The 27,698-nt window shown below is 39.2% G+C and overlaps 1 protein-coding gene across 1 annotated transcript in view; it reads left to right on the forward strand.

Moving 5' to 3' along the window:
* Positions 1–2,692: 2,692 nt before the first annotated feature.
* Positions 2,693–27,698, forward strand: part of ARHGAP8 (Rho GTPase activating protein 8) — a 79,132-nt gene continuing 54,126 nt past the window's right edge. The window contains exons 1-2 of the mRNA XM_031597232.2: positions 2,693–3,524; positions 24,470–24,581. Coding sequence (XP_031453092.1) covers positions 24,545–24,581 — 37 coding nt within the window. The 5' untranslated portion in view covers positions 2,693–3,524; positions 24,470–24,544. The remainder of the gene's footprint in view (positions 3,525–24,469; positions 24,582–27,698) is intronic.

The raw sequence follows: 27,698 nt of genomic DNA on the forward strand, positions 1-27,698 counted from the left end.
CTAATTCTATACTTTGCTTTAGATCCTGGCTACAGAATACTGATCACCTGCCAGTGCAGTTAAAGCAACACAAGTGACATACACCTCATGATGACATTCACCCAAAGGGAGATGGTGAACGACTGAGTTAAAGTCTTTCAGTGATGATCCTACAGTCCTTGCAGCCATCACTGCTCTGACTTGAACTCTGCTGCTCAGGAGATCTCAGGGACTGAAAGTTCCCCTCTTCAAAATTTCCAGATAATCTTTCTCTACAAACTGAGCTCAGAGACATGGGTGGGTGCCCATCTGAAGTTCTCTAAACATCCTATTTACTCAAACACACAAAAGGACATAGAGGAGATAAGGTAAAGTCAGGTAAACTTTCATGCTCGGGTGCGGATATGCAAGTATGGTAGTCCAGCTGAATGTGTGTATTTGCCTTCCTCCCATCCTGTTTGCACTACGGCTCTGAGGAATTAAAACTCTCAGCAAGGACCTCACCATGGTTGTTACCATCTAGAAGAAAGCAGCCTGGAGTCAGTTGGGAAGTAACTAAGGAAGTGGCAAAATCCATGGAAAGAGATCTCTTAGACCAAAATAATGCAAGAGAAATAACACTCTTTGGGTTCTGTAGGACAAACTCTATTCTCTTACCCATGAACTTTACTTCCACATCTCATTTTTGAGACAGCAGTTGGCTACAATTGAACACAGGCAGAATGATTTACTTTAAAATAATAAGTTTTATTCTACATCTACTAATTGGAAGTGTTCATAAAGAAGAAACTAGAAGCACTGTTTTGAGCTCTTTTGTGGTTGCAGAAATAATGTTAAAACGATAAAAATACAAATAAAAAGTAATGCATTTGAAACATACACGAAGCAATCTTAGGGCATTCAGATTGCATGCATAAAGGCATGATGGTCAATTAATCTGGGAACCATGCAATTTGATTGCAAGGTTTTGCAGAAGAGACCTCTGAGGCAGTCTTTGAGGCAAAAAAGTATATGTAACATTTGGCTTTTTCAGTCTGAGGAGTAAGTCCAAAATCAATCACAGGCATGCTGTGCTTTAATTTCAGGTCACACCTAAAGGACACAGCTCAGGAAAGACTTGGAAAAGTCTGGAGAATTTTGGGGGGACCTGATGAGAAAAAAAGTGATCCAAGCAACTACAGGCTCTTTTATCTGACCTTATTAGTACACAAAGCTTTAGAACAAACGTTGAATGAAAAACTAATTAAAGATGTGGAGGTAAATGCACAACTTGTTAAAATGCAACAGGATTTCACCAAGGAAAGAATATACCAGACTAAGCCCATATCTTTCTCTGATAAATCATTTTTTCAAACAATGAAAATAGCATAGATCAAATCTATCTGGACTTCAATAAAACATTTGAGAGGATGCCATGCGAGAAAATATTAATTAAGATGAAGAGATGTGGATGAATGTAAGAAATGAAAAGTAAGGACAATAGCGTGAGCTGAAAAGGAAGCTCTAGATGGAAGGATGTTATAACGCAGTTCCATAGGGACCGATCTCAGAACTAATCTTAGTTAAAATTTTATTAGTGACCTTGGCACAAAAACCAATGAAAGCTAATGAAATTTGCTGATGACATGAAGCCAAGACCTGCTGTTACAACAGAGAAGACTGGAATACCCTGTGGAAAGAATTCTAGGAATCTGTGGACAGGAGAAAGAAATGACATGAAATTTAAAGGCAGAAATACAAAGTTGTGCACTTAGTAGACGTTCATATTGTTTCTAATCATGTGGGGTAATTAGGAAACTTCTCCAGACAGACAGAAGAGAGAAAAGAAACTGCATCACTCAGAGGCAGATATGAGTTCACAGCGAGCTGCTGTTTGTTTGGAAATGTGGCACAAGGGACACGCAGTGCAGCTGGAGCTGTAGGGGCAGTTGTTCTGGCTGTACCCAGCCTCTCTTCTCCAGTAGCAGCAAGGAAGGGAAGTCTGACAACATTTTCCTGGAATCATGGAAGCATCCGGCAATTCGTGACTCAGCAAAGTGGTGTCTTGGTGCCTCTTTTTGTGTCTTTTTTTTTTTTTTTTTTTTTTTCCCCCTTTATCTCAGCTCACTTCCCAAACACCCACCCTCCTTCTGGCAGTGACCACTTCTCATCATGAGTACAAGGAAGCACTTTGAAAACAGAACGGTTCAGGCAAAACTGGGACAGAACACTAATTTGGAGTCTTTTATCTTTATTAGGATGCTAATGGTACTTTGGATCACTCCTAAAGGCATACAGGTGTCTGGGTAGCCTGGAGGAGCTACTGGTGTCACACACTAGTGAAAAAGCTATGTGAAAAGTTATTTGTCAGTCATCTGTAGGGTATATGTATTTGTATAGGCTGTGACATTACATTGGGCAGCTGTCACCTGTTCACTCCCCTGATGGATGGAGCAAAGCCACCGCACAGGCCTTGCACAAGGGCTGTACTTGGCTTTTCTGCTGCAGATCACTGAGTGAACTACAGAGGGTGGTTTTGCCAATAGAATCATAGAATAGCTCAGGTTGAAAAAGCCCTCAAAGATCATCAAGTCCAACCACAATCTAACCATACTACCCTAACATCTCACCATGTCCCTGAGCACCACATCCAGTTTTTAAACACATCCAGGGATGGTGACTCAACCACCTCCCTGGGGAGCCTATTCCAGAGTTTAACAACCCTTTCTATAGAGAAGGTTTACCTGATATCCAACCTAAACTTACCCTGGTGCAACTTGAGGCCATTTCCCCTCATCTTGTCACCTGTCACTGGCAAGAAGAGACCAACCCCGCTCTCACTGCATTACCTTTGAAGATCACAATTTGAAGAGAGCAATAAGGTCTCCTCTCCCCTCACCCTCCTTTTCCCCAGACTAAACAGCCTCAGTTCCTCTAGTTGCTCCTTTCAGGACATATTCTCCAACTCCTTCACAAGCTTTATTGCCATTCTTTGAATGTTCACTCCTGTACTCAGATGGCAACTCTCAAAAACTTGATATCTGATTTTTCTTTCCCCCTCATCAACAGAGGCATTAAAATGAGATTAATTTCCATATCTTGTTTTTGCATCCGGTTTTATTCTCCTACTCCCCACTGGACCAATTCAGTTAAACCCCAGGCTACACGAGTGCGGAGCTGGGACGGTGAGCGACCCTTCAGGGCGGCAGCACCCTCAGCCTCACGCCTCCTGCCAGCTCCTGCAGCGGGAAAGGAAAGTGAAAGGATCTGGGACGTCGCTGTGCCTCTTCCTCGCGGCCTGACTGGCTTTAAGCCGCCCCGGGGCAGACCGTCCCCTCTCTCCCCTCTGCGTGCCTGAGGTGAGGGCGGCCGCCTCGAGCTTCGCCTCCTCCAGGGGGCTGGAGGCTCCGTGCCCCGATCCGGCCTCGCTCCTCCTCCGGCCGCCCGCAGGTGAGGCCGGCCCCGGGGCGGTGCTGTTGCTGCCGCTGCCGCCCGCCCGCTCTCCTCGTCCCGTCCCGGCCTGGGGAAGCACCTGTGGTGCCCGCCGGCCCCACCGCCGCCGCCAGGTACGTGAGGTCGGCACGGCCGTCCGGGTCTCGCCGGGGGCGCGGGGAGAGAGGCGGCGAGCGGCAGCCCCGCCTGGCTCCTATCCTCGGGAGTCTGCACGGGTTTTCCTCGGGAAGGGCAAAAGCAGCTGCGAGACTGCGGGAGGGAGAGGGCTGTTCGCGTAGAGCTGCAGGGGTCCGCAGAGAGCTGTGTGGAGCTGCATGTGGGTTATGTGTGCGTTCAGCCAAGCCCTGGGTGGGCTTCTCTTCCCAAGGACCTGAAGTGAGCGCGCTGTTCTTCGGTGGAAGGTGCAAGGGCAGCCAGTTGGTTTGGGGTTTCCCTCCAGCCTTCTTCCTCGTGGGCGTGCGTGTGTGTGTGAGCTGTGCCCCTCGGAGACACGCGAGGGGATGTTTGTGGTGAGAGCGCTGACGTTGAGCCAGCCTGAAGTGGAGGTGTGAGCACATCCCTTCCGCAGGGCTCTTTCATTTTTACAGCTCTCGCAATGATAGGATTCAAAGGTCGCAATGAGGGAAGGGGTTATGCCCTAACCTACAGTAGGGTTATGCCCTAACCGGCGTTATATGTGGCTGTTGGCTCGTCGGTCCCAGTGCTGAGCCCTGTGGCTGTTTGCACAGGGATATCATTCAGTTCAGGAGGATTCTATACGTCCAGAATGTGTTGTCTGGTGGTTGGTAGGTGAGTTTGTGCTTTTATGGATGTGCCTGCTGATTTTGTGGGAGGACCAAACGTTCTGCATGCGAGACCTGTTTCAAGCTTGAAGCTCACGTTGCTGTTAAACATCACTAGGAAAGGGGAAAGCGCTGGTAAGATTGCAGCGTCAGTTGGTTGTCTAGATACCACTTGAACTGTGGGCGTAGAAACCTGCAACACTATAACTAGAAGCCATAAAATCTCATGCAGAATGCCTCCAGCTACCGTGTTTTTAGGGTTTTCTATCCTCCTCTGCTACCAGCCTGCTGAAAAAGTGATTATTCTTCATTGCTATCATAATATGTGTATGATTCGTTTGATTTTTCAGTGTTGCAACGTATTTTTTATGAAACCATAAAGGCTGCAGCCTTGAGTAACCAAAAAACATGATATGTCGTTAAGATCTGTATCATTGTGCACAAGGGGCTGAATTCCTCTTGTGAATTCTTCCAGCTGTCCCAGTTGGTGGTCCTGCCATTTTATTTCCCAGCAGGATTTGCAGGTAGGAGCAAGGCAGGGTTTAGCTGAGCCTGACCGAAGCTCACAGGAGCTGTGGTGGCCCAGAGTGCAGTCTGGAGCCAGTCCAGCTGGGGAGCTGCTGCCAGCATTCCTGTAATTCCTCCCCTACAGCTGCCCTTGGGAATGCACCCTGGTAGAAGTCATCCACCGAGAGGCCGAAATTCAGCAGGAACAAAAGAGGCTAAGCCTCTCTTCCTGCGCCTGAGCTGTAACTAAAGCTTGCCCCAGATCTGAGGGAAAAGCCCGTTTCCAGATGTCTTTCCCCTTCCCACAGATTTTGGATGACATCACCAATGCATTGCCGTGCACAGCAAGGAGTCTCCTGTCCTTTATGCTGTATTGTAATGTTGTAACCTTGCTGAGATTTTTACATTTTTCTCTTTTTAACACAGATGAGCTCTTAGTCTGTTACTCAGTCCCTGTGCTGAGTGATCACTGAGCTGCTTTGGTCTGGTCTTTTCCATGCTGCAAGTCCAATGTATGTGGCTGGATACAGGAGTGAAAACTCTTTCCTGAGTGGCACTCAGGGACAGAGGATGTAAGGACCTCTCTTCTGCCCCAAAACCTCTTCTGAGGAGAGGTGAGCTGTGCTTCTGTAAGGCATTTTGGGATCAAAGTGTGATTTTTGTCACAGACTTGTTACTAGCCTTTGGCATGTTTTCTAAAAGAACATGCCATTTTATCTCAAATTTAGCAGTTTGCTGAAGAGGGCTTTTAATAGAAATAAAATAGATAAAGATTCTGTAACAAAATAAGTTCTTTTAAAAAGTTGCTTTAACACAAATAATTTGCTTGTTCCAGTGGTTTCAGATAAAAATATGCAGTGGAACTGACTTTAAAATGTGAAATGAAAGCGACTTCCCCTTTTCATTGTTAGAGCAGGAATTCAAAAAGTAAATAGCCGTAGTTGATCTAAACTGTGTTTTTAAGATCTTCTGGTTTGAATAAATGTTTAACAGTAGTACAGCTGGGAAAATGTGTAAGCAGTACTTTTATACTCCTCTTACTAAGTCTTAAGCATTTCTTTAAGTATACGGATTGAAGCCATTTTTTGACAGAGCTGAGTGAGTATTCTGTGTGCTTACATGGGTTTTAAATGTAGCAGGGTTTTTTGTTTGTTTGTTTGTTTTTCCTTCAGATAAACTGTTCAAAGTCAAAACTGACCTTGGTAAAAAGTGTTTGAGTGTAGTATAGCTGTAGGCATTTATACTGTGCCGACTGATCTGATTTGAGTTTGAAATTCAGCTATAATTGAACACTCATTCTTTGATAGACATTATTGTAATTAAAACTCCAATTTTATTTAATACTTATTATTTTTCTTAAAATTACAGATGTATTACATTTTTATTTTAAAGATTGGATATCAGGAAGAAATTCTTCTCAGAAAGGTTTGTTAAGAACTGGCATAGGCTCCCCAGGGAGGCGGTTGAGTCACCATCCCTGGATGTGTTTAAAAACCATTTGGATGTGGTGCTCAGGGACATGATTTAGCAGAGGGTTGTTAGAGTTAGGGTAGTATGGTTGGGTTGTGGTTGGACTTGATGATCTTTAAGGTCTTTTCCAACCTGAGCAATTCTATGATTCTGTTATAACTGTCTACATAAAGATAGGATAAAGATTGTCTCCTCCAGACTGTGCAAGTGATAGACCAAAATGTTAATGTGACTACAGATGCACCTCTGAGAGGTAGAAATCGGGGGATCCAGGCAGCTTAATGTTCACTGTGTCCACAGTTGAGATTTCAGATTTAGAATCATAGAATCATAGAAAGGTTTGTGTTGGAAGGGACCTTTAAGATCACCTAGTTCCAACCCCCTGCTATAGGCAGGGGCACCTCCCTCTAGACCAGGTTGCTCGAAGCCCCATCCAGCCTGGCCTTGAGTGCTTACAGGAAGGGAGCATTCACAACCTCACTGGACAAAACGTTGCAGTGTCTCACTACCCTCACAGTAAAGAATTTCTACCTGATATCTAGTTCTAAATCCACCCTCTTCCAGTTTAAAGCCATTTCTCCTTGTCTGTTGCTATCTACCCTTATAAAAGGCCTCTCCCCAGCTTTCCTGTAGGTCCCCTCAGGTACTGGAAGGCTGCTATCAGGTCTCGCAGCTTTCTCTTCTCCAGGCTGAAGAACCTCAACTCTCTCAGTCTGTCTTCACATGGGAGGAGCTCCAGCTCCCTGATCATCTTAGAGGCCCTCCTTTGGACCTGTTCCAACAGCTCCATGTCCTTCTTTTGTTGGGAGCTGCAGAACTGGATACAGTACTCCATGGGGGGGTCTCATGAGAGCAGAGTAGGGGGGCAGAGACACCTTCCTCAACCTGCTGGTCACACTTTTCTTGATACAGCCTGGGATATGGTTGGCTTTCTGGACTGCAAGCACACACTTCCAGCTCATGTTGAATCTTTCATAATTTCTTGCCAACTTCTGCACCAACATAACCCTTTTCAAGGCAGACAATGCAACCATTATAGCAGGACACACCTCTGACAAGCCTGTGAGCTAGGTATGTCACACCGGTTGGAATTCCGTTTGCTTTTGAAGGAAAAAATAAATGATGTTTGTGTCTGGCAGCTTTCCTGCACATCCCCTGATCTCATTGGTGCAGCTGAACTTCATAAAAGAAGCAGATATTTTCATGCCCAGGAATGTGAAAAAGTGCAGGTAGGATTTATAATTAAAAAGAAAAAAACTTGTGATTTTTCATGGGGAACCTTTCCATAGTGAACCTTTCATTCTTTATTACAGAATGCACTTTATGTGATATTGATGCAACCCATATTTTTTGAGTTTTTCTTCTCCTCCTCCTGCAGTCTGTCTTCTGGAGGCATAATCTTTGATCTATGATGACAATAATTTTCACAGCATATGCAGACAGTGACTGCAGATGGGGAGTAAGTAGCATGAGCAGATGATCATGTGAGAAACAGCAATCCTCTAATCCTGCAAAAGTGGAAATATGATGTGTCAAACCACATATTCATAAGAAATTTTGGATCCAGTGAGTGCTGCCATTTACTATATCAGAGACTGTTGGAGCCTCTGAGAATCTGGGACTGTATGTCCAACATCAGGCTTTGGGAATTAGTGGCCTGCAATGAATTCTGTTTTCTAGCACTAGTTTTGTGTTTTCATTAGACTAGTGACTATGCTCATTTTTCTTTGATTCTCAAGCCAGTTCTTTATGTCGGGCTATTCTCTGTATTCTTAGTCTTTTGAAGAAAAAATCATCTCTCTCCCTTTTGGAAACACTAAGTATATAGTCATTCCTTTGAGCACTTTTTTCATTCTATTCCAAAACTGAAGATTGTATTTGTTTTCATCATTCAAAGAACATGGCAGATCACAGAATCACAGAATGGCTTGGGTTGGAAGAGATCTTAAAGACCATCATTCTCTTGGCCTGTACACATATCTGGGATTGTTGTGACCCAAGTGTAGCGCCTTGTACTTGGCCTCGTTGAACCTCACTAGACTTTCAAGCTTGTCCAGGTCCCTTTGGATAGCATTCCTTCCTTCTGTTTTATCAGCTGCACCACTCAGCTTGGTGTCATCAGCAAACTTGCTGAGAGTGATTCCACTGTCTAAGTTGTTGATACAGAAATTGAAGAACAGTCATCCCAAGATGAACCCATGTGAGATTCCACTTACTACCAGCCTCCAACTGGACACAGAGCCATTGACTACAACACTGTGGCTGCAACCATCCAACCAGTTCTGTATCCACAGAGTAGTTAACCATTCAAATCTCTTCAACTTTGAGAAAATGATGTGGTGTGGGACCATGTTAAAGTCCTTGCAGATCTATCAATGAAAGGGAGTAAGCTAGAATTGGTTAGAATCCTGTTATATTTCTTACATACTGTTTCTTAGCAAACTTGTAGGTAGTCTTAAAATTGTCTAAGTTTTGTTTCATAATTTACAAACTATTTTATTGGAAATTGTTGTCAGAAGCAAAAATAGATTTCAGCTCTTTGATATTAGCTCTGAGACCATCCATTCTCCTCATCTCTGTGCACAAGCCTTGTCTCTGTAAGTGCAGCAAAGGGAAAAGGCAATCATCAGCAAGGAGAGGTGGTTATTCCGTTCTCCTGAATAACGTTTTCCTATGCAGAAGCTGTAGTAAGATCTATATGGAAAGAAAAATTACTGTTCTGAGCCTGTAATTAAAAATATATCTTTACTCATACATAGAGATCTGAGATCACATTTTTGAGGCAAACTATTTTTTGGCATTTCTGAAGGTAAGTAGGTTGGCTTAGGAAACACACTGATATCCTTATAACAAACTGTGACTTTGTATTAATATATAATCCTTTAATTTAAAAAAACAAAACCAAAAAGCATGCTGATTCTGTTGCAAGTTATTGTATTGACTGTAGTTTAAGTCATCATCAAGTCTGAATCTCGAGCTTAACTGTGCAGACTTGTGTGTTTTGATGTGATGGAATAGTAGATAGCAGCTGTATTATTTGTATGTCCAAGGAGTGTAAGAGCTGGTGTACTGGCAGGAAAAAAATAGTGAGGTAGAACAATCTTGGATTTCATTCCAAGCTCCATTAGTGGGCACTGATTATATGTCTGTTATCTCCAGCAGGAACTTATTCAACTTTTCTCTATCTCCTCTCCTATCTTGTTCCACTTCTTTCACATCGCCTTCTCAGTAATTCTTCCTGAACTCACATCATATTCACATGCTTCTTTTTGAGTCTGGAAGATTTCAGCCTACAAATAAAGTTGTGAAGAACTGAAAACAGGGTCACTAACTTGGAATACTGAGGTAGCCTTCGTGTTTGTGACTAGGCTTATGATATCAGTCCTGTCTGTAACAAAGACAATCCACAGTGGTGTAACTTCATTGCCCTAAAGTGATGTCTGCCTGAAGGGCTGTTTTGATTCATCCATTCTAAAGATGCCTTTCTATCTTTTTTTAAATGTTAATATATTCTGGAAATATTTCTTTTAACATTAACTTCTTAGCCTGACATTTTATGTATGCTGTGCAGTGCTTGTATTACACTAGGCTTTTCAAACTTTGAAATCAAGCCTGCTGAAGGCTTTGGGCTTTCTCTTTTCCCTGACTGCCTCAACCATTGAGGATTATATTGCCTTTGGCACAGCGTTGCGGGATCATGCTCATAAGGGCCAGAGCTTCAAGAGAAATATTCACCAGGAATTTCTTGTAGGGGATGGTTGGTGTCTGTTCTCATCACAACTTTCTAAAACATGATGATCTTGAAGGTCTTTTCCAACCTAAATGATTCTATGATTCTCAGGCATTTATGGTGCCACTCAGCTGGCTAACACAGCTCTCATGCAGATAAGCAGGTGAGACTTTGGGTAGGTTCAAACAAGGGATGGCCAGGAAAATGGTACAAGGTCATTATCAACCCCCACTGTCCTCCCCTTCCTTATTAACAGAGGTCTGTAGTGTCACTGGAGGCTCCAGTCCTGGAAGCTGCCCCAAACTTGAGAAGCCACTCATGAGAGTCTGAGGCTGGAATTCCAAATTTTGGCATGTGCTCTTCAAAGCAGGCTTTGAGCAATGTTTTTACAACACAGGCTGAGCATTGCAGCTTTAGAGAATACCAAAGGTCCCAGCTTCTCATTTATTTCTGGCTTTGATATATGGTAATCTGGACACCATGTAGCATTAGATTTACAACTCAGTTTAATATTGCTATGTACCTTTGCATGGATATCATGCTTATTGTTGCCTATGGATGAAATATGAAGAAAAAAAGACTTTTTTTTTTTTTTTTTTCCCTGAAAACTATTCTATCGGTTTACTGGATTTTACCCTGTATTTAGAAGCTGAGAAATGGCAGTTTCAAGTTTCAGCCTCTGCTGAGACTGAGCACCACAGGGAAAGAAAGGTGACTCACAACAGAATCTGGACAACTCTTAAATACTTTAGAAGAGAATTTAACAGTAAGAACTGATGCTCTGCTTGGGACAAAAAACAAATAAACAAACCAAAAAAAAACCTGAATGTGTGATCCTATCCCAGCTCAGTTTGAGGTCAGTGTCAGTTATGGTGCTGACTGATTTCCCTGGGGATGGAACCTCATGCTGTGTATGCAGGAATGTCACTAAACGGGTAGGTGAGCTTTTAGGTTAAACTTGTAAGCCAGAAAAAAAAAGCAGTGCGTGTCGGCTTAATATTATCTTCCCTGCTCCAGTGTGTCCACTGGGTGATGTTTGTTTTGGCAGCGTTTTTATTTTGAGCTTGCTTGGTGGTAAGGAAATTCTTTTGAGACAGTTTGGGTAGCAGAATAAGTTGAGGTTCTGTTTGCAGCTTTATTTGTCTCAGCATCTGGATTTATTATACATACTGTTTTGCCTGACAGAAAGATTAAGCAGACTTGACAAACTCACAGTTGTAACCCTATCTTTGCAGTCAGAACCCTACAAGTCAAAATAAAAAGATATGTTGTTACGATCTACAAAGGAAAATACTGAAGGAAAAATGGGGGGAAAGAGAGAAAGAGGAAAAAGAAAAAGAAGAAGAAAACCATTTGATTCAACAGCTGTCTGCATGTAGAGCTTGGATGTAGTATCATACTGCATAATGGTGTTACATAAATACAAGTGATATAGGTCATTTTTTATGAGTGTCATAAGTTTTGTTCTGTGTGTGGTGGCCTCTCTGATTGTTTGCTGTTACCTGCTGGCTTCCCATCTATAAATATTTAATGATACACTGCAGTTAGATCAGGAAGAAGAACTGCATTTATAGTAACAAAAAATCAATAATTTTTAAGCAATTGATTATAACTAGCTTCACATATCAAATTTGTTTCTTATTCCCTCTGACAGACTGGCAGATTTTCTCGTGCTTCATTTTCTTATTACTTAAAAAAGGCTTATCTTCCTTTTGTGTAAGACCCATGCAAAGGAATTAGTTATGTACTGAAGAGACAGTGAAGATGTCTAAGTACAGAATAGTACCAACTAGATACCATTAAAATACATTAATTGTATTTTATTAAAATAATTGTAAACTGAGGATAAATCTTATGCTCAACTGGAAGGGGCAGTAAACACTGTCGAATATTTTGCTATACTGATGGGATTTCCAGACTTAACACTTGTTTGTCACTGTAAGTGAAAACTTGCCTAGTAAGTGGGGGAGAACGTTCCGTGTTTTGCTTTGTTTGGTGCTGCATAGTTTCAGTTGACCTTCTGAGAGAATGGAAGGACTTTTCATGCTGGCTCTGAATTTTTTCCTGGTAATTGACATCTAAGCCACTATTAGAAAAGGTAAAGCTGGTTTGAGAAACAGCTAGAATAGCTATTTCTTTATCTATTTATTTATTAATTTGTTAATTTATTAATTCTGGCCAACATCTAAGATAATTATAGCACAAATACTTACCAATCTAAACAAAGTTTTTCTTGCCAACCAGGTTGATTGTGTTACATAGCATATCTAGCAAGGTAAGTTAGTTGTTCCCATTGCTGGGAAGAGTATAAGGGTTGTTAAAGAAAAAATGGAGATTTATTTAAAAGGTTAAGTTTTAAGTTATGACAGTTACAGAAGAAAATTCTTGTCTGTTAACATCATTTATGTCCTATCAGTGCATTTATTGGTAGTTTGCATATTCTCCTCCTCTACTATATGTCCTTTCTGCTTTCCACAGCTGACTTACGTTAGCTTTGTCCTTTGAATCTTTCTCAAACTGCACTTTCTTGTTTATATACTGCTTATTAAATATTTATTAAACATATCAAAGGGAATATTGTTTGAAGGTGCATAAAATGATAAGTTTATGGGTGCACAAGCCTCTCTTTGAGGTTACCTGAAGGGCTTACAGCCTGGAATCTTACCAGTTTTTTTTCCCCCATCTAATAATAATAATAATAATAATAATATTAACAATAACAGTAATAATAAACAGCAACAAAAAACAGCAAACACATAAAAAAACCATCTTATCATTCCTTCTATTCCTTGCGTAAATTCAGACCTTCATGTCATTATTCTTGCAATAGTACTTTAGGCTGTAGCAACACAAATGACTTCTTCAACATAGAAGTAATTTAACATTTCTCAAAGTTTTCAATTTTTTGACGTGCTACAGGGAAGAAGAAACAAACAATGTGGCCTTGTTAGGCAAGATGCATTTGTATCTTTAGATTTGTGTAGCAGCTAGCAAACATACGTGTATACCAGTGTTGTTAAGTACATCTTATGATCCTTTAGTAGTGTTTCATGCAGTTTAATAGACTAGCGTGCATCATTCCCTCAGTATCTTTCAATTGTTAGATTTTGTACATTAGAAGTAGGATTTTTAATCTTCCAGATGTTTTTAAATATTGTTTATGTCTCAGGATCGTGCTTTGTACATGCTTGTGGGGTGCAGTTACAGATATATGGATATAGAAAAAAGCTTTAGATAAGATGATGAAGTGTTCGGGGTAGAAGCCTTCATAATGGTGCAATGGTCTCACAATCATTTTTACCAAATATACATGCAAGCAGACTGCCCAGCAATAAGAATTTGATCTAGCTTATGTAGTGATGCACAATCCCATTGCTGTCAAGCTAGTCAAAGTACATGGGGACAGCAAAAAGGCATAAATTCTTGTTTATGTCAGCATTGGGAGGGCAGGAGATGCTAGACATCACATAAATCTTTCAGATAAAAAGTTAACCTGCCAGAATTTTTTGAGCAAATTTGAACTTACAGAGTTCATTTATGCTGGATAATTTCTTTCTTTCATGTGACCTCAATTTTTCTGATCTGGTACAGTGAAGTTGAAGGTCACGCTGCATCACTGAACCGTGCTATGAGATGTTTCTCATGCAGATTTTAACTAGGATTTTGAAGGTCTGTATGCCGTATCAGGCAAAGGAATTAAATCTCTATAAAGTACAGGCATAGTGAATAAGAGGGAAAAATGAACAGGAAGATTTTTACTTACATTTCAAATTTCAAATATAACCTACTATTATTTTTTTTTTTTTTACCCAGCTGTTACAATTTACTGTGGAAAGATCAGACTTCCCCACCTCCCTCCCCCGTTCCTTTTCTATTTCTTTTTCTTCCTTTAGTTTCCTCTACTCCATAGTCTTTGACAAATGTACTATTTTGCACTTTTTCACCTACAAGAATTCTTCATGTTCTTCCATAAGTGTTACCTCTCACAAACTAATAGCTTTGCTCATAAAAACTGGCAAATGGAGTATTTGTGACCTTGTAGTGAGTTTTAGTAAACATTTTAACGTTATCTTTAAAATTCCAACATTAAGAGAACAGTAGTAACTCTTGAGAGATTAAATTATTTCTCAGTTTTTGTTCAGTTATAACTCCAAAACATCTAGCAGGGAGATGTTTTAAAGAGTAAGATTCCGTGGATAAGATGTGGTGATGTGAGTAAAGGGAAGAATTGAGGTGGACTTAAAAAGTGGACTAAAAATTACAGAAAGAATTTGGGATCAAGGTTAGATTTGGAGCAGCTGTTTTTCAGCTTGATTGAATTGACATTATAGAATACACAAACTGGTTTGAAACCTGTAACCTTCCTTGGCTGAACAATGACTGAATTCTCATTAGAAACATCTGCTGCTTGGTCAACTGAGCTGACATCAAGCACTGAACTCCTTTAGGAAACACTACCAGGCTTTATGGTTCTAGATTTCCTGCCTTTCAAAGTAAGTTATGATAACTTACAAATTTGCTTGGAGGAAAATGTTTAATCTTAGCAGTTGTGAGTTAATGGAGAAATAATTATTTCAGGCAACCAGCACTTCGGTGCCCAGATGAAGAGCTGGTCCCATGTAAATAGAGAAACAGTGGAATGTTATGTGCTGTTATCACCATTTTACTTGATTTCAAATTGAGATTTTGAGGGCTTTTGGAACTTTTCTCCTTTTCTGTAAAGTCCTGTTTCATTTTGGGATAGCTAGGTTATGGGAGGGATGGTGCTAAGTTGGGTGAACTACAACCACATCTTGACAAGAACTGGAAACACTGGCCCTGTGTTATTTAAAAACAGAAAGAATATTTATTTATTTTACAAGCCCTAATTTATTCCAGCTAGAGAAATCCCTCGTGAATAATTATGTAATTAAAAAAAGCAAAACCTTTTTATCATAATACACCAACCCTTTGTCCAGTAACTTGTCAGATTAATCTAATTATAAAATACAGTCTTAAAAATATACTTGTCTGCAATTGAAAGTGTTTAATCCCTTGAGACAGAAGCTCTGGTTAAACATGAGTTCAGCCAACATAATTCTGCCACATTAGTGTGCATTACCATTTACTAATTCAGAAAGCAAGCTCCATAGATGACTGATCATTAATGTTTATTATGATTACATTACAGTAATTTTGTTTAGTCAATAAACATTTACACTGAATCAAAACATGGTGTTGTAGTGTGTCACGTTGCAACCACTTATCCACGTTCAGATAATTTTGCTTTAACAATACAGCAGGCATACATGGCTTTCTGTTAATTGGTTACACATTAGGCACTTTTTTTCCATGTGCTTGCTCCGTGCCAGATGAACGAGTGGATGCGATAAGAAAATAGCTGCAGTGTTTCAAACAACAAAAGAGCATTTCCAAAAGCTCTTTGCTAGTAAAGGGTAGAAATAATCCCTTTACTTCAGTGCTGTTAGAACTGGGAATAGCTGATACATGCAGATATTTGTATGCAGTAGAGAAACAATTTATATTTCATTCTGACATGCTTAATTTTTCCCAGCAGGGAAGTTGAGGACTGGGGGGAAAGACTTTGCAAAGGGATGGTCACAGCAAGTGTTATAGGGGCAGGCTTTTTTCAATACATTTTGGTATTATCTCTAATGTAGATCTGTGGGAAGATGTTTTCTTAAGTTCCCTATTAATTGGGAACTATAAATAGTTCCCCATTTTGGAGGAAAGATGGGAGTGAACAGAGTTGTTTTAACAGCATAATGGGGCAGTTTGTGGCCTAGAACAGCCTGTAAAGGGTGTTCCAAGCTGCACCATTGCCACAGTAGGGGCTTGGTTGTCCTGCATTTTCATATCTCTGTCCTACTCCATCATCTGTACTGTTTTCAATAATTATGTTCTAATTTTTGTGTGTGTGTGTGCATGTGTAGGAAAAAAAAGAATACTTTGCTCTCCCACAAGTTTCTCTCTGAGGGGAGAAACTGTTGTCAACGGCACCCAAACTTCTTATTTCAGGAGTGTGCTACCCTGCATTTACCATCCTCCTTGCTGGAAATTTGCTTTCTTACACAGTGTAACAATTTTACTTAATCTATTTTGCATAGATTGGATGATTGTTGTAAATGAATGCAGTGCTATTAAATGTTACGCATGGAAGGCATCAAAAGTGTAGTTTGATTTATCACTGAATCAAGTGCAACATAGCACATAAGCATCTCCCACCTTCAACATTAGTAAGTTTGTATTCTAAGCAAGGTCAAACCGATTGGGGTTAAGAGAGTGTTTCAAAAGTACATTTTCCATATTTGATTAGAATGTTTACATTTATCATATTTGATGAAAATATTTGCCGTTTCTGTTATTCAGTTACTGGTCTCTGCTATCTGTACTGCTGCACACCCACTGGATGAATGTAGAGTAAGCTTCATATTCATGCTGCTAATAAGAGATGCAAACTGTTTGTGTATCAGGTTATTGAGCCATCAAGCGTCACCAAACACTATATCACAAATGAAAACTGTTTGCTGATTAGACAATTGCAGCTGTGGCTGCCATTATAATTGTAAGTGCTAAGGAAATATAAACAAATGCGTTTACTCATTCAGTCAGATTTCACCATTAGCAGCTTACACAGTGAAAGCATAGAGGGATGAATGTTTAAGCTTTAAACATTCAAGAAGCTCTAAAATAAGATCTTTCTGCAAACTTCAGAGAGAATTCTGTTCTAACAGATAACAGAATAACTGTAAGTGATGTGGAGAACTAGAGAAACATCTTACTTGCTGTTATAGGCTTGTTACCAATTTGTTCCTGCAGTTTTGGTAGTTCACTCTTTCATGTACAGCCCAGAAACTTGAAGTCTGTCTGTGTTGGGCGAGAGGAGTCTAGGCAGAAGAACTTGCACATCAATAGAGAAAAGAATTGTGGAGAAGAATTAGGCCAGGATAAAGGAGCTAGGAAAAACATGGAAAACAAGGATTGTGGTGGAAAAAGGGAAAACAAAGAGATGAGCAAAAATGAAGGCTGAACGGGGAGAAGGAAGAATGAGAAACTTGGTGGATGTGGAAACTAAAGAAGTAATCAAGAGCAACTTGAACATGCACAGGCCCTGTAGGAGACTGTGTGTCATGCACCATGGAGGTGAGGACCACCAAAGTGTCAGATAACTAGCACTCTCATTACACAAACTGCTCTGCCAAGCTGGGACATCAGCTGAGATTTCTATGTGGCAATGTGCTGGTGGCTCTGCTATGTGGAGTTGCTTTCTGTGATCCAAAACAGTTGTGTGGACGTGCTCTGAGCATTAGAGCACAGTCTTACTGTCAAGGTGGCATTAAAAATCCAAAGAAACAAAGTAATTCAGATGGCATGGAGGCTTTAGATAGTTAATACTAATAATTCAGTGTTTATCCAGGAGTAAATCCTGAAAAGAAAAAATGAAATAAAGAAAATAAAAGAATGAAAGAAAGCAGCTGCGTGAACTTGGGTTTCTTCCCAAATCTAGGACATTTACCATCACCAAAAAACCACCATTCTCCTATTTTTGAGGCACTGGTAAGACTAGTAGAAAATTGCTTTGAGAAATCAGCACTGTTTGATCAGTATGTAACTTGGGGTGATAGATCACAAAGACTTGTGGCAGGATGACTGTCTTCCCTTCTTTCTGATTTTTAAGGCTGTATCTCAATCCATTGCAGGAATTAGCCTCTGTGTGTGCTTCTGCTCTGATCATTACATACAAAGAAGCTCAGAATCCCCCAAATTAACATGATAGACAAATGATAAAGTTTTTGTTCTGATTCTTTTTAAGAACATATGCATTTCATTTTTACTTTATACTCTTCTATTTTAACATAGTTCTTTTGTTTTGTTTTGTTTTTTAAATTTATTTATCTTAGCCTTATGAACAGGTAAATTCATGCATTATCTATTCTCTGTCCCAGAAATATAACAGCATAGTATGTATTATAATTTTTTTTCCAATGGAGATGACTACTTTTAACTGTTATAAATTCTTACCTGATTTTTATTAAGTTTGAAAGATCTCTATACACGTGTCAAATTAAGGTCTAAGGACCCAAACCACATTAAAATTTGTGGGCAGATTTAACACTGACCTGTTACTGAAATATTTATAGTATTTCACTTTGAATTGTAGTGTGGATGTTTTTATGTGTTATGTGGTATGGAAATCAATTTGTATATATACAATTAAGGACAGAAATTATGTTTTTAAAGTGGACTGGAATATCCCCACATGGATAATCTGTAAGTTGGACAAGTTGTATCAACTTGCACTGAACTTTGCAAGGTAATAACCTTCTCATAGTAAATAGGAATATACCAACGTGTGTGTATGATAATCATCCTTCAAATTCTTTTTGTGTTTCTATATTGCTGAACTACATTTTCCCTTTAAAATGAATTTTTCATGGAAAGTTTGGTTAAAAATATTTTGACATTTCAGAGAAATGTGGCCAGCTCCAGGAATTTATATGTATTTATCTTTACTGCACCAAAATCAATGGAACTTATTACAGCAGTAAAATTAATTTGGGAATAGAGTCCAAACAGAAAACATAATAAAATGAAAGCTGCTTAAAATTTTCTGAATTTCAGGGTTCGGTAACACTTTTCATCAATACTGATGTGTGGAAGAATAACAGCGTATTTGACTTTCCCATCTTGTAAGTACGTTCACTTTGCTCAGGATATCTGAGCGCTGTGCAAAGCCCAAGACACCACCAGGCGGCTCTGCTCGCTGCATGAAAAGCTCTCTGTGCAACTGGCAGCCTTGCAGAGAGCTGCAGCCCAGCTGCAGGGTGCATCTCCGCTATCTCTGTGAAAGGAGAAGTCACTGCAGTGAACAGGAGACCCGATTTACTTTAAGTGATTTTAAGATTCCAGCCACATCTTTTTGTTTTGTTTTGTTTTGTTTTATTTATTTATTTTTATTCCATGCTTCCCATTTCTGTTCTGGTTAGCACAATGCAGTTGGATTTTGCTGTATTTTCACCTGCAGTACAGTTCTCAACTCCACTGCTAAAAAGTGGGATTTTATACTGAGTGTGTTTGTGTTTTGTGCACTCGAGTAGTGCACCCCAAAGAATTTGCACAAAATTCTGAGTAAAAGATGGGAGAAAGGTAGTGACACACTGGAACAGGTTGCCCAAGGAGGTTGTGGATGCCCCATTCCTGGAGGCATTCAGGGCCAGACTGGATGTGGCTCTGGGCAGCCTGGTCTGCTGGTTGGTGACCCTGCACATAGCAGTGGGGGTTGAAACTAGATGATCATTGTGGCCCTTTTCAACCCAGGCCATTCTGTGATTCTGTGAAGCAGAGAAGGATGGCTATGATAACTGCACTGCTCATATTCTACCCCTGGATGTACAGCTACTCTGCTGCTGAAGATGTGTTTCCTTTTTAAAAGCTAGGCCATGAGTTATGTATGTGAAAATACAGTGATCCTCTTGAATTATTTTTTTTCCAGCATTCAGGAATATATGTAGATGTGATAGCCTCTGAATAGCAAGGCAGGGTTTTGACATTATCTGAACTAGGCCCAAGTCGATCATTAAACTGATTTGAGCACCTGTCCTGTGAGGAGAAGCTGAGAGAGCTGGGCCTATTCAAGCTGGAGTAGAGGAGGTCCCGGGAGATCTCAGTCAGTGTATACAAATGTCTGAAGAGCATGTGTAGAGGGTGCAGCCAGGCTCTTCAGGAATGCCTGGTGTGATGACAAGGAGCAATGAACAAGTACTGAAGAAAAGGATGTTCCGTATGTACACCAGGAAGTACTTCGGTACTGCAGACGAGATGGGGAGCTGGTGCAGGTTGCTCAGAGAGGTTGTGGGGTCTCCTTTTGGGGTGTCTTTAATATCTGCCTGGACGTGGACCTGGCCACAAGGTCGGGGTGACCCTGCTTGAGCTGAGATTGGACTAGATGGCCTCCACATGTCCCTTCCAACTTCAGCCATTCTGTGATTAAACTGAAAGTTGTGCAAAAATATATCATCTTGTGCTCTAGCTGTTAGTTCTCCTGATGTCTGCTTCCTAGCTAACTTTCTCCCATGTATTGCCAGTGAAAAATGATAGATAAATAAGGAATATGAAATTAAAATGCAAAGTACTTGAAACTAATTGCTAATGAAAAAAATACAGACTTTGAGTTTGGTAGACATTGTGCAAGGAGCACACTGATGGAAAATATTATGTAGTTCAGATAACAGATGAGAAGGAAAGCAGAATGTTTTGAATACGCTTTCCACAAGTGCAATATGCACTCAATTCCTGTAGTTTTGTGTTTATAAATTCCATAGCAAAGCTACTGCAGCATTATAAATAATAAAATAACCTTCTGACACTACTTCACTTCATTTTGTAGGCTCTATCCCTCAGCAAATACTAGCATATGCAGATGCCTTGTCTCATCAAAATGTAAATTGCATCCTGATGTTACATGGTGTGCTGTCACACCTTTTAAAATAAAGAATATCCATGGAAGGGAGAAACATCAGGAAAAATATGAAGAAAAATTCCAGTATTTAAATTTGAAGAACATTTCTGAGAGCTGAATGAACAAAAAGTATAAGCATGAAAGGCATCTCTGCACTGACAAGTGTTGTGAGGAATCCCTCACCTTTGTTTGGGCTCTCTGTACCAGCAAGTTCATTGCCAAGCAGTTCTCCTTGTGGCTGCCTTCATTTTGGATAAAGTAACGCTCTTTTAGGGTTGTCAGTAAGTAAAAAAACTTGCCTGTGGAGGGATATAGGATCCAGTATTTTGTAAAATACTTCCAAATTTCTATTATTAATAAATGACTTGTAGTTTGGTTCTTTGGGGGGCTTTTTTATTGCCTTTCTGGTGGGGTGAGATGAGGGAAGGCACTAAATCTGACAGCTTGCTAGGAACGGGGAGACGTTGTGAGAAGCGCTGTTAAGGAGATTATGTTATCTCCCCAAAACAGAGAATGCTGTGGTCAACGGGAAATCAATTTCCGAGGGTGCTACAGTAAATTTGTCTTGTAACTGAAAACTTTCTAATTGCTGCCCCAAGGGAACAGTAAGCTGAAAACCAAGCATATGGTTTCTCCTCCTTTTCCCTCCTTTGATTCTGTCTAAATTACCTCTAGCGTCCCAGTAACTTTATGCATTAAATGTTCGCAAATGCTTAACGCTGTCGTAGTTGCTCTCACTCGTGCAGTAACTTTGCTGCTCAAAAGCCAGATGTTATTCTGAAGGTTCTGGGAAATATAGCCTCTACTCTTAGCTGTAGCATTAGTCATTATTATGAAAGAGAAAATAAGTTTTATTCCATGCTACGCAGCAGAAACAGCAGAAACATTATATCTTTTTTTTTTTTTTCCCTCCCCTAGAAGAGGCATAAGGAACTGGCTTTTCTTTGGTGGGTTTTTTTCCTTCCTTTTTTCTTTTCCTTTTTTTTTTCCTTCAGTGAGAGTTTTGGTACTCCTGGCATCTGAAAGCATCCTAGTGCCAATGTTACAGCCTAGTTTTTATCACTTATTGTTTTATTTATGATTTGTGGACAATATTAAACAGAGTGAAAAGGCCTGGCATAAATACTACTGAACTAATGCAGAGATCCATTGTGTTATAAGGGCTTTGGGATGTATCTGGTTGTGATTAAGAGACTACAAAGGTTAAAATATGTTGACAGTTCTTTGTTCTGAAACTTTGTCTGGGAGTGAATGGTAGTCTGTGAAGAAGGAATGGAAAAACATAACAACCTTTGTGTTGTTACAAAGATCTTCTTGTGGTCAAGCTCCAGCTTCAGTGAAGTGCTAAAAGGCTGGCTGGAGTTCGAGAATAAGGATGAGTGGAATAGCAAATGGAATGTGAGCTGTAGTTTTGATTTGGAGCCTTCTGAAAATTTCTCTGTGTTGATACTATGCATCCCTTTGAAACTTAGGGAAAAAAATTGGCAAGGAAAAGTTCAACTTTCCTGACCATATTTTGCAACTGTATTTTGCTCCAAAAACACATTTTTGTTTAGTCAGATTATATGCTTATGTACCATTTGCTCCTTGCCAGCACAGATAAACATGATCAGATACATAGATCACTCTGGAAGTAATTCCTCTTACTTATTTCCATGGAAAATACAACAGATACAAAAACCACAACAACGCTGTTTGATGGAGCACATTCTCAGCTTCAAGGCACTGGTTTTCAACATAGTCACCACCATTAGCTATGCGTTTTTGCCTAAAATGGAGAAGAGCTTGCATGCTGTGCTTGTAAAAGTCTGCACCAGCAGATGATCCAGTGTCACTGTCACCACTGCTGCAATGCACCACTCACTGCTTCAGCTCCCATGCACGGTTTGGTCTCCATAAACATTCAGTAAGTGTTGATGAATGTCAGTGGGTTCATTTTTTTCCACATAGAAAAATTAAATGCCACACCTTTGCTTTGTATGCACTTCCTTGTCAGACTGTTCCTCTGCTGACATTTGTCACATGGCAACAAAATGGAGTAGAATATTGTTTGGAAGATTCAACTTATACTGCCATACCACCAACATCTGCCTTAGGTGTCATGGGCCAACATAATAAAAATAGAAGGCATTACTTTTGGAGCAGCCCTCATGGTACACCAGTTACTCACAAGCAAACTGCATTGATTACTAAGTTATCTAAAATACCTGTCACAAATTATTTGCTAGAAAAAACACACAGTGTCACACTAGTTACTAATTGTTAATGTTAGAAATGTCTAAATACAACTCCAAAAAGCAATAAACAAATCAATCACTGTTTAAAATATTAATTACAATTTAGTTGCAACACAATTTAAAATTAACAACAGAATTGTCATTTTGAATTTCACGTGCTAAAATTAACATGAAATAAAATATAGCTGGCCCAGAATTGCTTGCATTTTTCAAGAAAATTCTTTTTCAGTGAGAAGATGCAAAAATTTCTCTTGAACTTAATGGGAGGTTTTCTTGTGTATGTACTCTTAATTTGAGCATGAGGATAATTGTTTTCAACAAGAAATAATAATAACTGTATTATAATATATATATATATGTATAAATATAGTTGCTTGGTGTTTTAAAATTTCAAAGCGGTAGAACCATATTCATACTTTATCTGAAAAAAGTTAGGGAAATGCATGGTTGCCTATTAGTATTACATTAGTGTAATTACATTAGATCTGTGAAATGCATTGAAAATTTATAGAAAAGCTGCTCTACACATCATAAGCTCTCATAAAGGCTGTGATTGCTAACAGGTACTTGTTTTACTGTAGTAATTGCAAGTTGCAGTCATAAACAGGATGCAAATCCATTTCCTCTTTACAAACCTAAAATCAAAGGATAGACTTTGCAGTAGGTGGTGAAAGCCAGATTCTATCCAGTTCATGTACTGTTGTCACTTTAAAGACTGATCCCTCCTCAGCAAATAAATAAAAACAGCCCTATAGTTAAGCAGATGGTTACTTGCTTTGTTGATGTGATCATCTGTTTTATTTCTTGAAAACTACTTTCATATCCTCTCACTGGTTAGAAGAAAATGGTTGGCATCTAGCTTTCAGGCTGGTGGGTCTGAAACAAACATCCTTAAGCTGAGGATTGAGTGGGCAGGCAGACAGACTGACCTTGTTGTTTTTTTTGGTTTTTTTTGGCCCAAGATGATTTCCCAGTTTCAGTTCATTGAAGCAGTGGTGCGATACATAACCTCCTGGCAGAGAAGAATGTATTTGTGCATGCATTTTCTCAACAACCAAGCCACAAATTCACCTATGTTCCTTTTAACGTGCTTAGATGGAATCAAACTAATATTAAACAGATTTTTGAAATTAAATTTGATGAGTTTGAAAAGCTCCATTTCTCTCATACCTGATATCTGAGTCTGCTTTGAGCAGCTGCTTGGGAAAACAGATCTTCTAAATTGTATTCTTAGATCCTGATGCACTCTTCTGGTTACTTAGTATTCTGTTTACAAAATGCTCCTCTTAAGTATTTGATGAAGAGCAGTGATTAGGTACAGGAAGTGCTGGCTTTTTTTATTTTTTTTTTTCTTTCAGTTGTATGTATGTTAATGCTCACTTGCAATTTTCATGAAGCTGTTGCATGTGCAACGTGAGGTAAACAGCACTATCCTGTAATAAACCATATGATTGCAATAGAAGTGACTTGGGTGTGAGAGAATGGAGTATACATCTTTTACATCAGAGAAAGAAAATTAAGAAGATAGAAGGATTTACGTTGTTTCTAGAAGTGAGGAAACCCTAAATTCTGTTGTTAGTCATGAAAATGTGTTAATGTATTTTGTAGAATGACCCCCATTCCCCAGTTGGCTGAAAGTCTTATTGTACGTAGCTTTCTGGTTTGAGCTGCTGTTTTAAAATACTTTTCTAATGCTCTCTGTTATTTAAAAAAAAAAAAAAAAAAAGGTGCACAAATACAGTCAACCTTGTTCTCAACAACAACTGGGCAGGAGGATTTATGTCATTTTTATTTTTTTCTTTTCTTTTTCTATCTGTGTAGTGTGTAAAATGCGCCACACTGTGGTGACAGCTTCTTTTGTTTATTTTTGTAGGCTTGACCCAAGGACAATTTCATCCCACAAGAATCGGCCAGCAAGATCTGCATAGGCTTCTTCCTAAGGGGAATCATGTCTGAGATTGACTACGAGAAGTTAGCCGAAATAGGTAAATATTTTTTATTATACTATAAATGGCTTCTGTGTAAAGTCACAGGTGATTTAATAGAGCATCTTGAGTAAGGGAGAGGCTCACCAGCATTTTGTAATGCTTCTTGAAGCAATCCAGTATGAGTTACAGCCACTGTACTCATGTGTACCCTATTAAAGCCATTAGAGTTGAAGGTTAGTTTAATACATGCAGCTTTTATGAATTATTGGTAGATGTTCCCAGTGCAATTCTAAGCTATTGGAATATCACCATCTTCACATATTGTGGCACAAATGGGAGTCATTACTCCAAAAAGACAAGTATTGAATGAGTATAGAGATTGCTGCATTGCATGTTATTTCCAAAGATGTTAGTTGCAATGAGCAATATGGCCGTGGCATTACAGGGCTCATCATTATGAAAGATCAGTGTTTTTTTTTTTTTCCCCTGAGTTTTGGAGGATTCCAGGCAAATCCCAAAGCAAGATTTTTTTTTCTTTTCTTTCTTTTTTTTTCCCCTCCACCTCATTCTCCTGATCCTCTACTTAGCTCTGATGTCTCCACACCACAACTTTCAGCAACAAGCTATTTTCCAGTCAGATTTGGCAAGCTCTCAATCAGTCCCTTTGTCGTCTCTTCCAGCCAGGGCAGAACAGCAGCAGCTATGTGCGTGGTAACAGATGATCCTCTGCTATGGCTCATGAAGCAGGGCAATAAACTCCTGGCACTGAGTGAGAAAAATGGAGCTCAGGTCTCCCTCAGCCTGGATCACTGAATCTTCTTTTTTATTTGTGTATATTAGGAAATGTCTCTTGAGCTCCTGTCGTCTTGTTCACGCATGTGGAAAGGAGGAAAAGAAAAAGAATAAATAATTATTTTACTAGGTTAGTGTTAACTAGCTTTTCAGTAGTTTGTGACTACTGCTGGGACTACTCTAGTCCCTGTGAATAACTGCAGTAGAAATGGGCATACGTGTTTTGCTTCCCTAACTCTCTGCTGCATGTCAAAGCCAGGTTGCTTTTTGGAAACACATCTATTACTATGCATAGTACAAAATGAATTTTTAAACAGAAGAGATTGTCCCCAACCTCTCTGCACAAAAGACTATAGATAGCATATCTGTCCTTTTTGTTGTTTAATAGCAAAAATTAAAAAAAATGCACATTTCACTTTTATTAAAACTTATTAAGTTTCAATGGATTCTAGTGAATAGTTGTTGTTTCTTGCTTTTTAACTCCAGATACTCACATTTTCTATTTTTTTTTCTCTCTCTGTTTTTCCTATTTGTTACTTTATGTGGTTAAGTGTTCAGACATGAAAATATACTAAACAAAACAGCACTTTTCTTTTTCAGATTTGTAGCATGACTTTAAATATATAAAAATGAAAGACAAAAAAAAAGTGAAATTTGGTATGGAGTTATATTTGTATTATTATTCCTGGCTCTTGAGGAAATAAAAATCCTTTTCTAAGGTGAAAGAATACATCCCCAGTTAAGGTTAGTGTAGCTTTTTATATCTGATATGCTTCTAAAAGGTACGAAAACACACATTTTGGTGATAATAAAAAAATTAAAATTTATGTGTATGAGGAGGGCCGATGGTATATTAATAAAATGCAGATTATTTTTCCAGTGAGTAATAGGACTTTTGGTTTGTTTTCTGAGGAGCTCAGATGTGAGTTGAAACATAAAGAAATTTAAGAAAAAATGCACTTTCCTGACTGTTCTTTTCCTTGAGAAGCCCAGCCATCAGTGACATTTTTCATCATTTTGAAAAGCATTTTTGGTACAAATGATATAAATATATGTATTTTTATATATTATATAAATATATATATATACAAATTTATTTGTATAAATACAAATAAAAATGAAACTATGAAACTTTCATATAGCTGTTTATAGATTGGAAAGCTACTGGCAAACCGTGAGTTAAAAACATTGCAAAAATATTTAGTGAGAGTTTTTCTCTAACACATCCTAGCTACTGGTACTAAATCTGGTTGAAATCGATACCTAGTATATTGTCTCTGCCCTAGTATATCTTGAATGCTGGTCAAGGCATGTAAAATATATAGATGATCAGAATGCAAACGTTCTTGAAGGATTTAAGTGGCACGAATAGTGTTACAGATAAACTTTTTGATTCCTTAGTGTTAGAAGATTTATAATAAAAGTGGTGGATGATGTACAGGGGGTGCTGCACCCTATCAGAACATTAGTTTTTCCCTTTACATGTGTGTTTTCCTCTCATAAGCCATCAAGACGTTTGTGTGCCAGCGTGTCAGTATAATTTTATTCCAGTCAGTTTCTAGAAAACACCCACTTGTGTAATTCTGCAACATAAAGGGCAGCAATTGTCCCAGAATCTGTTTGTTTCGATTGGTACTTTGGTTCTTTCCTTTTCTGTACCAAGCAATGATTTGAAAAAGCTTTGGGAAAAGAAACCAACCCAAGTTCTGAATCAGGACTGAATAACCATGAGTTACTAAGTTTGGTGTGAAATAGATTTAACTTGAGAATCTAGTCCAGAAGTGAAAAGATATCCATGGATTTCATTGGGTTTTTGAGCTGATGTTTGTATCTTACTTTGGCCTCTAGCTGGTGTATGTGATGGATGGAGATTTGACTGCCTCGCCTACTGCAAGTTTTGAACACTGAATTCACATTGACTTCAAGGAAATTATAGATTTTGATGGAACTAAGATGGGTTTTTATTGGTACTTCAGTACCTTTGTTCAAGGTATCTTCATGCAGGTCTGCTTTCAGAGAGTGTTATGGAACAGCTGTCAATGCTCATTAGCATACTGAAACTTTGACTTCCCCATTTGAACACCCTTGAAGTAAAAGAAGAGATGTAGATGGATAAAGGAAGCAGATTGCGAGAGTGTAAGAAATGACAAGACAACACTAGCAGTTGTGTATAGCAAGGTCACAAGCATGCCAGCTGTCCAGCCGTAGTCAAGATTTTTATGACTACCACAGCAGATACTATTTTTAAGGAAGACGTGAAGGTTGTTTTGAGTTATTAAAGGGTTGTTTTTTCCCACACATGAAAATGGGGAAGGAGGAAGAAACTGTTTTGAAAATATATCAACTGGTGTTTTTGTCCGGGTTAAAATTTAAGCCTTCAGT

This window comes from Phasianus colchicus, chromosome 1, assembly GCF_987193195.1.
Source record: "Phasianus colchicus chromosome 1, bPhaCol1.hap1.1, whole genome shotgun sequence".
Taxonomy (NCBI): domain Eukaryota; kingdom Metazoa; phylum Chordata; class Aves; order Galliformes; family Phasianidae; genus Phasianus; species Phasianus colchicus.